The sequence below is a fragment of the Papaver somniferum genome, chromosome 4 (assembly GCF_003573695.1).
Source record: "Papaver somniferum cultivar HN1 chromosome 4, ASM357369v1, whole genome shotgun sequence".
In the NCBI taxonomy this organism is placed as follows: Eukaryota; Viridiplantae; Streptophyta; class Magnoliopsida; order Ranunculales; family Papaveraceae; genus Papaver; species Papaver somniferum.
Genome location: NC_039361.1, coordinates 82,598,789 through 82,614,199, shown reverse-complemented (window position 1 = coordinate 82,614,199; position 15,411 = coordinate 82,598,789). Strand labels below are relative to the sequence as shown.

General features: G+C 36.9%; 1 protein-coding gene across 1 annotated transcript; it reads right to left on the bottom strand.

Annotated features, from left to right (window-relative positions):
* Nucleotides 1-4,328: 4,328 nt before the first annotated feature.
* LOC113272750 lies at nucleotides 4,329-4,961 on the bottom strand. Its single transcript, XM_026522548.1, has one exon. It carries the CDS (start codon nucleotides 4,959-4,961, stop codon nucleotides 4,329-4,331), a length of 633 nt encoding a protein of 210 aa, XP_026378333.1.
* Between the last annotated feature and the right edge of the window lie 10,450 nt (nucleotides 4,962-15,411).

Here is a 15,411-nt window from a genome sequence, read left to right as displayed (position 1 = left end):
CGTGATCGTATAAATAGGCTCCAAAAGGATTAAGTTTCCTTTCTCATTTTCCGCACCACGTCATCAACTAATCAAACTACGCCGTGTGTTCAATATTAATGAAATCATCCAATAGGGTGTTCCCACGTCATCCTTTCCAACACCCCACTAACTTCAATTTGAGGCACCATTTTCTTCAATACTCCACATGCGAAAACGGGTCTTATTAGCCCTTTGATTTTCAAATATTTTACTCCCTCCGTCCCACTGTTAAGTGACCTAGTTCAAATTTGCACAATTTTTAAGACAAGCAATGGAAGATAATATTTTTAAGCATATTTTACAACTATAGTCTTATAGATAATAATTAGTGAAATTTTGAAATGATTGATCTCTCAAATTACACCATTGATGTTCGCAAACTTTATACCATTGAAAAACATTTTAAAACACCTACATAACGAACATAAATATGCCTATCAAATGATGCATATTTCATATATTTCTTATAATCAATAAAAAGGATAATTTAAAAAATATCTCCTTGTTTAGTGACATAAATCACTTACAATGGAGACAAAATCTAAAAGTAAATAGGTCATTTAATAGGGTAGGGAGGAGGGAGTATTAACTTAACAAACATCTTTTCGACTTCCCATAATTGATATGTGAGATATGCTGAGCACGTGGCATAGTGGCTTGAATATTAAGTACCAAAAGTCATTGTGCGACCCACTTGTGTCTTCTGCATGCAAATGATGACACACGAATACACATTCCTTGTTTACCGCTCCGTCCAACAGCAAATGACTCGTGATACGGCAATATATTTCACGGACATTAGTTTCGGCCTACCAGCTCCACAGCCATATCATCCCATTTTCTTAAGCATGTCCATGTGCCGTTTTAGCCGTTTTCTTCGCTGGACTCCGTTTTATTGATATATCTATAAAAACATAATAAATTCAAAATCAGCACAAAAATAAGCACCACCAATATATATTGTCGGCACTAATGAAGACACAAATATATGTCCAACAAATATCCCTAAACTTATATTTTACCAGTCCTCGGGAAAAAATAAATAATAAATTTAAAATAGGCAAGGGAGGATTTACAAGAGGTGTATCCACAAAACCTTTTACTCCAGACCCTAGCTATCTACACAGAACCTTGGAAGGCACTAAAGAATTTCCTTGATTGGCATACTTATTGACTACAGGAGGAAGTACCCTGATGCGAAATTCCAATTGTTGTATACGAGTTTGCACTCAAGCATACTAAAATTCATATATAAGTGACATAGCTCTACTCAGATAGTTTCTGGACATCATAACCGGAGTCAAATAATCACATGGATAGATTAAGAAGATGGATATAGTGAAAAATATAGATGGTTTTGATGTTAACTAAGGTGAACGGTGTTTCCCATATCTGTCTGAAGGCCACTGCCAAAATGAACCTATCCTAATGGACTGAGATACTGGTCTGACTAATATCAACACATCTGGCATATACGAGGGAACCAGTGGTCGATAATCCTAACTCTAGGTCAACACAACTGGCATATACAAGGGTACCAGTGGTCGACTTTATCGAATTTATTCCGGTTGGTCTTATGGTCTGGTCTCAATTTGTTTTTATTTTTTTATTTTTTTCTTCATTTTTTTATTTTATTTTTCAACATTTTCATTTTTTTTTGTATCTCGGTCACTCTATTTCACCCTAGCAGTCGTAACAACTTGATTCGTGTGCCCCACCAAATCACTTAGAAACATATTTAAAAGAAAAGAAAATAAAAACAAAAGGTGAAAAGGATTCAGCGAGATATGGCGAAACTACCATGTTTTTTTTTCTAACACCTAAGCTCTGTGCTTTTATGAATAGACTCTTTAGATGTTTCCATCTAATCAGATTGGTTCCTAAACTTCTGCAACCAAGATGCTTCCATCCACTTAGATTGGTTAGTGCCATCCTTAATAATCATAAAATTCTAGGCTCCGGAGTTTAATAATAATGCAACTAAAAATTTTCTCCCATACCTCCAAACTTAAATCTAACATTGTCCTCAATGTTCTAAAGATGAAATTAAAAGCATGAACAAGGAGAAACTGTTACCATTTAAAGCAAAAGAGTTAAGGAAAGATATTACCATGTTGCATGAGCATGGGCTACCTCCCAAGAAGTGCTAAATTTAAAGTCCTCAGCCAGACATAAGAAAGAATTAATCACCTCGAATCATATAGCAATAACCGGAACAACTGTGGGTCATCTGCATCAAAAAGTGTTATCACAGACAAAAGGAAACTGCAACAAACCAAGAATAAACATAGCACACCCTTGCCTAGTTTTCTGTTTAAAACAACTACATCTAATTGTGGTTCAGGCTCAGGTTCAATAAAGGGGTCTAAATAAAATATTTTCATGGGATGCACCTCCTCATAAGTAAAATCCGAAATATCATGTTGTAAAGTCTGCAAAAATTTAGAAGCACATAATAATAACCTGAATAATTGAGGATCCTCAAAGTCAATCATATTTGACTCAAATAGTTGACCGCAATGAAAGTGATGGTCATTCTTAAGCAAATGTGTCGTTTCTATTTTCCTAAAGTGTTTAGGTTTAGTCTTAGAACTTAATAACTGACACATTTCAAATTCAAACGTTCCCACAATTGGAAAAAAAGTTTTTGGTGGGAAAACAAAATCAATCCGGGTATCATAGCCTGGGAAAACCACATCAACCAGAGGATGGGTTTCTAACAAATGAACTTTCTTATGGACATCACTAGGTTCAAGAAAATGTGTCTGAAGATGATCTTTTAAAATGGTAGAGGTACATATGTCAGTATGAGCTAAAGGTAAGGCACATGGAGAATGATAATCACCCCAAAACTTAGAGTTTTGGGTGTCTCTAGATAGACTAGCTACAATTTCCCTAATTTATAGATCGTTAGAATCCTGAAAATGGTCAATTGCTTCTTCTAGGTTATACTCAGGTGATGCATCCTCACGCAAATTTAAAAGCTCCACGAGTTCATCTTCTTTGTCTAAGACTATAGTTTTTAAATCATTGGACTCTAAAACAGTATTCTCAGAATAAACTCGTACCTCTAAACGATCATCGGCTTCGTAATCAAAAGGAAATACTATACCGTCTAAAATAGGGGTATCTCTAGTCAAATCCTCGTCCTTTTGAATAGGTGAATAATCATTAAAATTATTTGGATTCGAACTAGAAATAACATTATCGTTAAAAAGCTTAATTGGAGTAACAAATTCCTGATCACTATGCCTACGTATTTCAAATTCTTCATCAACACTCTCTCATCATAATCATCATTATAATAGCATGAAAATGGTTGAACCTCATCTAAACATGTAGTGTTATCAATTCTAACCTTGTCATCTTGATTATGTGAATAACTATCTTCATTCTCAAGGGTAATATTGGAAACGCCATATTGGAAATTAAGCTCATTTCGAGCAATTCTTTCGTTCCTCTCTATCGCAAACCTATATGTATTTTCCGTTAGTATCTTGAGAGAATCTTCTAGAGGAAGGATATGACCAGAATGATCAGCTATTATCTTGAGAGACTCTTCTAGAGGAAGAATAGGAACATAAGGATCATAAGAAGGACTAGTTTTTAACTGTTTAATTAAGTCGTCCAAAGACGAGGAACTAGTAATATGATATTTCTTATTTTCTTGCTCGTAAGACCTGTACATATGCGGATAGAAACTGGGCTCACTATGGTATGGGTCATAAACTTGAAAAGGTCGGTGCTCCCAAACACTATCCACACTATAGTCATAAAAATAATGATGCCCACGTTGTAAATCAGTCGAATATTCATTGTATTGGCTATTCTAATACCAGTTTGACATTCTTTTGTGTACGTGCAAATGCAGTGTTGACTAAAATGGGTAAGCTCATGTTACCACAACAAAATATACCTACATTCAAAGACTGGCCAAAGGTACAAGTCTGAGATTTGTGGACTTTCAGCTGGTAATTGCAGTGTATCTAGTACAACTACAAGATGAATTTTGGATAACAATGGTAGCAAGCTACCTTCTCTCTGATGAACAGAGCCTAAACTTCAATTGAAGTCAAATTTGGTTTTCATTACATGAGAGTTTCAGGATAAGAATGATTGGCCTTTAATAGACCAATTCTTACCAACTGTATCAACGTATAGTACATCATCACATCTAATTACAAGATTCGAGAAAAAACTTTAGGATGAGTACACCCATACAATTGGATAATTACACCCAACAGTGTATCTACTTAGAATTATAATGATGCATAAAGAACTGTGGCACATGACACTGCCCCTCCCATTTAGATATCCTTGTCCTCAAGGATAAAATATGGAAATTGATCTTTGATGTGAGTAGCATCTTCCCATGTTGAGTCTGTTGGATCTGAGTTGCACCACTGCACTAAGACTTGTGGAATTTCATATGTGCCTTTGACAGTAATTCTAGTGTCCAAAACAGCAATTGGTTCAATCACAAACTGGTTTGCATGGTCTACTGATGGAAGTTGAGGGGAGAGGACAGCCTGCAATCCAATTTTCTTCTTCAGTTGTGAGACATGAAAAACTGGTTGAATCCTAGACCCCACAGACAGTTTGAGTTTATAAGAAACAACTCCTATCTTCTGTAATACTTCAAAGGGACCAAAATATTTGGCAGAGAGCTTATGGTTCATTCTCACAGCAATTGATGTTTGCCTGTAAGGCTGCAGTTTCAGAAAAACCAAGTCACTCACCTCAAAGGTTCTGTCAGACCTTTTCTTATCTGCAATGAATTTCATTCTGCTTTGGGCCTTGGAGAGTTCCTCTTTCAACAATTGCAGCATAAGGTCTCGTTCCTGCAAGTAGTTCTCTACAGTTGCCACAGAAGTAGAAGAAGGAATTGGAAAAACTAGGTGAGGTGGAGCATAGCCATACAATGCTTGAAAAGGAGACATTTTTAGGCTGGAGTGGTAATTTGTATTGAACTACCATTCAGCTAAAGCTAACCATTGTACCCACTGTTTAGGGTGAGAACTTGTCATGCACCTCAAGTACTGTTCAACACAGGCATTTGTCCTTTCAGTTTGCTCATCAGTTTGAGGATGGTAGGAAGAACTGAGCTTCAAGGTTGTGCTCAAGGATTTGAATAGTGCCTTCCAGAATTGGCTAATGAAGATCTTGTCCCTATCACTCACAGTTGAACTGGGTAGGCCATGAAGTTTGAAGACGTGAGAAAGAAACTCCTTAGCAACTGTGATAGCAGTGAATGGATGGCCAAGGGAAATGAAGTGACTATACTTGGTTAATATATCTAAAACCACTAGAATGACATTCTTTTTATTAGACATTGGAAGTCCTTCTATGAAATCTAGGGAAATGTGTTTCCAAGCAGTGTCAGGTATTGGAAGTGGTTGTAGTAAACCACCAGGAAGTGTGTTTTCTCCCTTGTTGCATTGGCACAGATCACAAGTTGTGACAAGTTGAATAATGTCAGCCTTTATATTAGGCCAAAATAAGGAAGTTCTAGCCCTGTAACAGGTACTGTTGATGCCAGAATGGCCTCCAACAGCTGAGGCATGTAAAGAATGCAATATGGAGGATCTTAGGGTAGTACCTGAGCCAATATAGAGTCTTCCTTTGAACCTTAAAATTCCCTATGTATAAGAGTAGTTGCCCTGATTTGGAGTCACAGTAAGTTGAGTAATAATTTGTTGTGTTGTTGTGTCAGACTCATAGCTAGAATGGATGTCTTGCACCCACTGAGGTTGAGATACTTCTAAGGAGGAGCATGAAGCAGTAGGAAATCTGGATAAGGCATCTGCAGCTGGATTTTCTAACCCCTTTTTGTACTTAATGATGTAGTCAAGACCTAGTAATTTGACTAACCATTTTTGTTGTAATGCAGTAGACAATTTCTGGTCCATAAGATACTTCAAACTCTGATGATCTGTATGAATGATGAACTGCTGACTGCATAAAGAGTGCTTCCATTTTTGAACAACCATGACAATGGCTAAAAATTCTTTCTCATAGGTAGACAAGTCCAATGCTTTGGGACCCAATGGTTTGTTGAGGTAGGCAATGGGTACACTGTTCTGCATAAGCACAACACCTATTCCTTTGGAACATGCATCAGTTTCCAAGGTAAATGGTTGAGAGAAATCAAGCAGGGCCAATACTGGAGCTGAAGTCATAGCAGTTTTGAGTATAGAGAAGGCATCGGTAGCAGCATCAGACCAAGCAAAAAAATCCTTTTTAAGCATATCAGTGAGTGGCTTACAGATGTTGCCATACCCCTTAATGAATTTTCTGTAGTACCCTGTAATCCCCAAGAATCCTCTAAGTTGCTTCAGTATTTGAGGTTTTGGACAATTCACCATTGCTGCAGCTTTGTCAGGGTCAGCAGCTACACCATTAGCAGTAATAATATGCCCAAGATATTCTAACTGTGGTTGAGAAAATGCACATTTTGACAGCTTGGCAGAGAGAGAGTGCTTCCTCAACAAGGATAATGTTAGTTGTAAATGCTCTAAATGTGCTTCCATGGATGGGATATAAACCAAGATGTCATCAAAGAATACCAGCAAAAATTTGCGAAGATATGGCTGAAATACCTCATTCATGAGGGCTTGAAAGGTTGCAGGGGCGTTAGTAAGCCCAAATGGTATAACTCTGAACTCGTAATGGCTTTGATAAGTGCGAAAAGCAGTCTTGTGAATATCAGGTGCGTAAACTCTGATTTGGTAATACCCAGAAAGAAGATCGATCTTGGAAAATACCACATAACCATTCAATTCATCCAACAGTTCTTCAATAAGAGTTATAGGAAATTTATCCTTTACTGTAATATCATTAAGCTTTCGATAATTGACACAAAAGCGCCAAGTACCCACTTTCTTCTTGACTAAGAGAATAGGAGCAGAAAATGGGCTATGGATGTGTTGAATCACTCCACTAGATAGCATTTCAGAGACCAAGGACTCTACGACAGACTTATGTATATAGGGGCATTTATATGGTCTTTGAGAAGTGGGGTTAGACCCATGTTTGAGTGGTATTTTGTGGTCATGTGATCGAGATGGAAGAAGGCCAGTGGGCTCAGCAAAAAAAAATCTGCAAAGGTCTCTAAGAGGGCAGAAACTGCAAGTGGAGGTGGAAGTATAAGAGTGGTGGAAATAGATAAAAACTGGCCAATTAGGGTAGGTGTATTACTCTTAACAAACTTCTTCAATGAAGAGCCACTAATCATGCTTAGAGAAGGTTTAGAAGTAGTACCTTGAAGTGTAATATGGCTGCCTTGATGTCGAAATGAAATACTCATTTGACTAAAGTTAAATGTAACATCACCAAGTTGGCGCAACCAATCAGCTCCTAAAACAATGTCGCAACCGCCAATAGGAAGATTTCGTTAATTTGCATAGAATTGATGGCCTTGCATATCCCAATATAGGTTGTGGAAGATACCTTGACTGATGGTGCTATCTCCATTAGCTACTGTAACAAGCATCCGTCCAGTTGGAGAAACATGTGGACCCAATTTTGAAGTTAAAGCAGCATCAATGAAACTATGTGTGCTTCATATATCAATAAAGACACTGATAGAGTGCTTATTAAGATGACCAACAATTCTGATTGTGTCAGGGGAAACATTCCCTGTCAAGGCATGTAAGGAAATCTCAATGGGAGAATCAGGAGTTGAGGGAGAGTCTTCAGAGACATCTTCAGTGGATAATGACTCCTACCTTTAAAGGTCCTCATCAACAATCAACATGAATAGTTGTTGAGTTTTACATCGGTGACCCTGTCTGTAGAACTCATCACAGTTGTAACAAAGCCCCTTATCTTTTCTAACTTGCATTTGAGCATGAGTGAGTCTCTTAACAAGAGGAAGAGAATTGTCTGGAGATGTTGTTCTAGTAGGTTTGGTAGGGTGAGTTACAATGGGAGGTGATGATGATGCATTGTGCTTGGTAAGGGTAGAGGATGGGGAGAAAAATGATTTGACTGTAGATGGTGGGTGGAAACAGAAAGTGGTGAAGGTACAAATGGTCTAGAGAAGGATTTAGTTGGTTTAGGCTGATGATGTAGAGAAGCCTGTTGCAGCCTAGCCAAATAAAAAGTTGTCGAAGTATTCTCAGGTTTGAACATTTGCACAACCGTACGGATTTCCTCTTTTAACCCACTAATGAAGCTTAATGTATAAAAACTCTCAGGTAGATAAGGATTATTATCTATCATAAAGCTTTTATAATGCTCCCAAAGATCATAGTGATCTTCGACAGTGAAGGTTTGGGCTAGTTTATTAAAACTACCAACATAATTATCCTAAGCAACATCCTCAAATCTAGCACATAAATCATGCTTAAAGATTCCCATGAAATAAACTCTTTACCCTGTTGGTAATTTAAAAACCATGAATCTACTGATGAATCAAAATGAATTGCAGCCATATCAACGCGTTCATATTCAGGAAATTTATGTAAACTAAAATACTGGTCACACTTAAGAGCCCAACCACGAGGATTAATACCATTAAAACGAGGAAAATCAACCTTGGGAGTACGAGTGAACTTACGAGATTCAGTATTGGAAAAATTATGAATCACCTGATGAAGATCTGTAAATGGATTACCCGGATTTGGTGGATAATTTTCCGATCCAGAAGCCTCAGGTTGATGAGATTGCGTCGATTGAAACAAATTGATAAGAAGATTCATCTTATCACCCAAAGATTGAAATCTCAGTTTTCATTTTAGTAATCGCATCGGTGTGTTGAGCAACAATATTTTGAATTTCCTGAAGCTTTTCTTTGGTGGCCATGGTTACAGGTTCCAGGATGGAGTCTGATACCAATTGTAGTGTATCTAGTATAACTATAAGATGAATTTTGGATAACAATGGTAGCAAGCTACCTTCTCTCTGATGAACAGAGCCTAAACTTCAATTGAAGTTAAATTTGGTTTCATTACATGAGAGTTTCAGGAGAAGAATGATTGGTCTTTAATAGACCAATCCTTACCAACTGTATCAACGGCTAGTACAACATCACATCTAATTACAAGACTCGAGAAAAGACTCTAGGATGAGTACACCCATACAATTGGATAATTACACCCAACAGTGTATCTACTTAGAATTATAATGATGCATAAAGAATTTTGGAACATGACAGTAACTCCCATAAGGCCCAAGGCACGGGTTCAACTTACTAATCCACGAGTTTTCCTAAACTTGATAGTCTGACGATGCAATTGGTGTGTGCACGTGTTTTTTTTTTTAATAATAACAAAAAATACTAAAAATAAACAAACTAAATGTACAAATCCAGAAGAAATAGAGAAAAACTAACAAAAATAATATCTTCGGTTTTCTCCTTTTTTTGGCAAGTTCGACTTTCCACTTTTAGCTTTGAGTCAATCCTGCAAAACAAAAACAAATACACCAAAGACGTAAAAAAGAACAAAAAATATAAAAATTAATACAAATAAATATACAAAACCTAAATAAAATAAAATAAACCTAAAACCTAAACCTAAATACAAATCCCCGGCAATGGCACCAAAAACTGATGTAGTTTTACAAGTGGTAAGTATAAGATTCGTTGCTCGGACTATTTTAAAGATTTGGTTTTAAGATTAATTAAGAAAAATACTAAAAAAAAAATTGCTAAGACGATCAATGGGAGAAAAACTTAGGGTTTCGGATTTCCATCAAATCAATAATGTAAAATAATCATTCCTCTCTAAAGAAAATATTCGTAACGCTACTCAAGACAGTTTTGAACTCAATCGCATGCCTCAGAAAATATTACAGTTAAAATAAATAACAACTTATGTTGTAAGCCAAAACGGTATAATCTCCTTCGCTTATAAAAGATCGATAGCCAAACTACCCAAAACAATTATTATGAAACTAAATATGAAGAGAGATCAATTAAAAATATTTAAGCTCTAAAAGAATATTTATTTAAAGAATACTAGAATTTCTTATACGATTTATTGGCTTCCTCCTTAGCCCCACTAGAGAGAACTAACTTTCCGTTACAAAATTGAAAACAAAAGAAACGGTCTAAAACTATAGTGGTTGTTGTAGTAATTCGATTGCGGTAAATAAGGATTCGATGCTCGGACTTGAAAAGATTTTTAAAGCAAAAATATATACAAAATTGTCACAGGATCAAGAGACACTAGGACTCAGGATTCCACCATAATCATTCATATAATTAATATATTTATTTCCAAAACAATTATAGCTCACATAAAAATAGGGACTCTAATTCTTGCCAAGGTAGATTTTTAGAAGATTAACTGTAAATCTAAAGCATGGCATATCAAAAGTACTAAGACCAAGCATAAACCATCAAAAGAAATGACAATCAATTAAGAAAAAAATCATAAAACATTTAATAAAAATGCAAGAAGTCATAAAAGAATTAAATATAATTTTTATATGTGTAAAATATGGCTTCCTCCATCATCCCAGTATTGGGGTTTAGCTATTCATATCAATCACACACTCAAAATATTAATTCAAAGTTCAAAGTGTGATTAAAAGAGTCAAAAGTTATAAAATAGTGGTTCTGAGACTCACAAAACATGTCCAACAGAAACGATAGAATATAACTGCATCTAACTGCGACACTTCGCTGATGCTGTTGACGCTGCTGAAAATAAGTCTGCCCTGGAGAGTCTGTTCTTCGTGTTCTTGAAGCTTTTTAATGGCAGCAGCAGCAGCAGGTGAACATTGCTGTTTTTCCTTCTTCTTCGCTCCTCCTGGCTCTGGCTCGACCCCCAAACTCTTCATCCTCCTTCTCTGACATAAAACCAACTATTTATAGGCTTTAAATCCCCTTGAAACTCGATCAAACCCCTTGGAAATCTCCATTATTCTTTACGGGTTGTTTGAAGAATAATCTTCTTCTTGTGCGTTACAGGCTGTTTCTAGCTATTCTCTCGTCTCAAATATCTTCTAGGACTTTTACCCAACTGTTTTGATGTATATCCCACGCAAGATATCCCATAAATCTCTCAAACTAATCTCAAACCCTAAACAGAAACCGTGTGCACTGTCTTGACTTTGTGTGGATTTTCTGACTTATCCAGCCCAATTAGATGGGTCTAATCGCTTCTAACAGGTCCCCTATGTCTTGTAGAGTCCGTGGGTACCAAATTTGCCCATTTAATCACCTCCTAGGTCGCTCAAATCATTGATCCAAAACTGTTGACGCTGCAGCCTTTTTTCCCGCCAAAATCCAGTTTTGAAACTTTGAAGATGACCTCCCCCTATCCAGTTCCGGTGTCCCTTTAGTACATGCCCTGAAATGGGGTGCCCCTTAGTAATTAGGTTACCCCTTATCCAAAGTGAGAGTCCGTATAGTAATTTTCTCCCACGAGCGCAAAAACCACTTTTTAGCCAATTTCGCCGCAAAAGCTTATTTCTCCAAAAACACCTACAAAGACATAAAATAACCAAATAAGTACAAAATAGAGTACTAACAATATAAACAATTGGGACAAATTAGACACATAAATGCGTCTATCAGTGGTCTCGGCTCCAGCTCTCCCCCTCTTCCTTCGGTCTCAATACGTGATCGTATAAATAGGCTCCAAAAGGATTAAGTTTCCCTTCTCATTTTCCGCACCACGTCATCAACTAATCAAACTACGCCGCGTGTTCAATATTATGAAATCATCCAATAGGGTGTTCCCACGTCATCCTTTCCAACACCCCACTAACTTCAATTTGAGGCTCCATTTTCTTCAATACTCCACATGCGAAAGCGTGGTCTCATTAGCCCTTTGATTTCCAAATATTTTATTAACTTAACAAATGTCTTTTGGACTTCCCATAATTGATATGTGAGATATGCTGAGCACGTGGCATAGTGGCTTGCATATTAAGTACCAAAAGTCATTGTGCGATCCACTCGAACACACATTTCTTGTTTACCGCTCCGTCCAACATCAAATGACTCGTGATACGGCAATATATTTCACGGACATTAGTTTCGGCCTACCAGCTCCACAGCCATATCATCCCGTTTTCTTAAGCAAACATAATAAATTCAAAATTAGCACAAAAATAAGCACCAATAATATATATTATCGGGACTAATAAAGACATAAATATATGTCCAACAGTTTCATACTACAAATACATATGGTTTACGGATCATTATGTAAAGGGAAGTGGTTTTCATGTCGAGATGAAGTATTGACTAAGGGGGAGTGATACATATCACCATAGTATTGTTGTCAAAGTTGTGATACAATTGAACTTTGATGTTGTGTAATAATACTATGACATTGTATAACAATGATCGAGAGCATTTGTTTTCTCATTGTTATCGCTACGGATCTTCAACAACTATGATGCTGAGTTGAACACGTTTAGAATCATGGAGTACTTGGAAGTGACGAAGATTTCGAGTCGTGTTGAAGGTGCAAGGAGATCAAGCATTTGGATGAGAAGCTACAATTTTTATTTGTTTTGTAATCCATATGTATTGATAGTTTTGTCACTAAAATTGACAAGGGGGGAGATTGTTAGAGCACTGCTCGGTCGAACTCGCATGCGTTGATATCTCAAGCATGTTTGTCAATGTTAGTGATCAAAACTATAAGTCTTGATTTCTAGTCTATTTATAGATATCTCGGACTAGGAAATAGATTGTGTAGTCGAGCTTAGACTTCATGGCGTTCATCATTTGAAGACAAAGAACTACTAAGGGGATTTTGTGGAACTTCATCGACAAAAGGTATGTGGAGACTGAATCTCTTTTTTTTTTTGTTCAAAAACAGAAACTTTTATTCAAAAAATAGAAGATCCAAATACAAGACCACGCATGCCCCTCATAAAAAGAAGAAAAACACAAAAACAAAGAAAAGGACATGAAAAAAAGTTACTCAAACCTATAATAAGGTTTGTCAGGAATTTGCATACTAGTAAGAGAGGCAGGTATGCTCCTGTAACTCACAGTTTGGCCCTTTTGAAGATAGACTCCCTTCTTAGCAAAATGATCAGGTGAAAATTTTATCTCCCTATACACATGCCTATAAGAGATGGAATGGAGACTAGTAATAATTCTTTGCCATCTTGCAACCAAAAACCAAGGAATTTTTGATGCAGTAAAGATAAAGCACAAGTCTTTGAATCAGTCTGCAATATCACTCTGAACTGCTGATTGTCAATAGCCCATTCCAAAGCTTTTATACTTACAATAAACTCAACAATTTAGTTAGTGATAATTCATAATCCACCTGACTCTGCAAAAACAAAATCTCCAGTACTGTTTCTAACAATAAAACCATAGCCAGCAAGCCTAGGGTTGCCTCTTGAAGCACCATCACAGCACAAGAGAACTGTATTCTCAGTTGGAAGACAAAAATATATTTCCACAATTTTTTACTCTCTTTATTTTACTGTATTGAAGTTGAAAGAATTGCAGAATATGTCTTTCAAAATCGGTTCCCCACATAATCCCTTTCATCATCCTTTCACAGTCTTTCATATTTCTCATAATTTTATGCTGAATTTTATTCAGATTAGGTTTATCTTCATCATAAAAAATTATATTCCTTAAGAACCATATTTCTACCATTAGAGTATAGGAGCTAATATCCCATAACTCTTTTATCATAGGACTAGATGCTTTACTTAATTTCAACACATCTTCAAATGAAAGGGGATTAAGAAAGGGAAAAATACCTCCAAGCCAACTCCAGAGAAGCTTACTGAAGTTACAGTTCCATAGGATATGAGTCAGAGAATCAGTATTATCTTGGCAAATATAATATCTTGAAACCATATTAAATCCTTTCTTGATAAGATTTTCATCAGTAGCACTAATGATGAGTGCTAAAAAGTGCATAGTTCTAAATATTTTTCTTGGCATTTAACTCATCTTTTGTGCATTTATTCTATATTTTATCCCATATTCTGTATTTTCATTGTTTTCAAGAATAAATATTTTTATTAATTAATTTTGTATTTTTAGGTACTAAATAAAGCTTGGATGAATTACGGAGCAAAAAGAGCAGAAAAGTGGTGGAAGCCAAGAGGAATCACACAAGGAAGCCGCGAAGAATGTTGTGCACAAGACCAAAAGGCTAGAAGTGGGCTTGAAGAGGAAGAATTGTTCTTAAATAATATATGGGCTTGGCATACCCAAGTCCCAAAACCCTCATCCAAATCCATTTCCTATATCCATACCCGTTTCCCTTTCTAGCCGTCAGATTGGATCATCTCAGCATCCTACGGTCGCAGCATCGCCAGTACATCAAAGTCTGAAGCTTCTGTCTAACACTACAACAGCTAACTCCATCTTGAGCCGTCAGTTTCGTTGTATCGGGCATCCAACGGTCGCTCCACGCTTCCTTCCATCTCGCCGTTAGATCGATCCATCATCTTCGCATCCAACGTCTCATCCTCGCTGTGCATCAACAATTGCTAAACCCGCTCAACACCCAAGAACCCAAATCTATTAACCCAACCAAACGCACCTTTCTTCCCAAAACCATCGACTCCATCTTCTCCATTCCTCTACAGACGCCATACCACCACCTGCTCCTCCACCTGCTCTCCCAACTGCTCTGCCACAACCATCTTATCTCACCATACCCCAAACCATCATTACCACCTAGCCCCCTATCCTCCTAGCCGAGTTGTTCCATCAATCTCACACTCTTCCTCTCTGAACCCTAGAGTGTGCAGTTGATGACACAAATCAAGCTAGAAACGTAGCAGGAGCAGGAGGAAGAGAAGATAAAGCATGGGTCGAGCTGAATTCGCAAATGGGTGAGAGAAATTGAAAATCCCCAAATTTTAGGGTTTAGAAATTAGGGATTTGATGTAAGCTATAAATAGAAACTGATGTAGAATGTTTAAAGGGTTCTTGGGTTAGCCGAGATACCCCCTAATTGGGTTAATTTCAATTTCATGTTTCCATTTCAAAGCAATTTAGGGTTCTTCAATTTCTGTTCATATTTGTTCTTTTCTGTTTAATTCCATCTTTCAATTTTTGTTTCTCACATGTTAGTTAGTTTAATTTCCTGTTTAAATCTTAGAGAAGACCATTGAACCATGTTTGTTAGCCATTTGGGTTAGACCCTGTTGAGCTCAAAACACTTAGGTTAGTGACATTCCAAGGGTTCACTGGCTTGTGATTAGTGGTGCTTTAAACAGACCATTAATGCTAGGAGTTAGTAATAATCTAAGGGATGAACAAACCATATTAGTTAGAAACCTAGGAACCTAAATGACCTGTGATTGTTTATGCTTTAATCAGATAGGCAATGCTAGGGGTTAATCTAAGGATTTTAGGTAGTTAACTAGCCACATGACAAGGATTTATCCTAGGCTAACTAGCTAGGTGAAAGAGAATTCTCATCCATCTCCATACACTTC

Coding starts and splice junctions, on each gene's coding strand:
- LOC113272750 (XM_026522548.1), bottom strand. CDS start 4,961: ATGTCTCCTTTTCAAGCATTGTATGGCTATGCTCCACCTCACCTAGTT.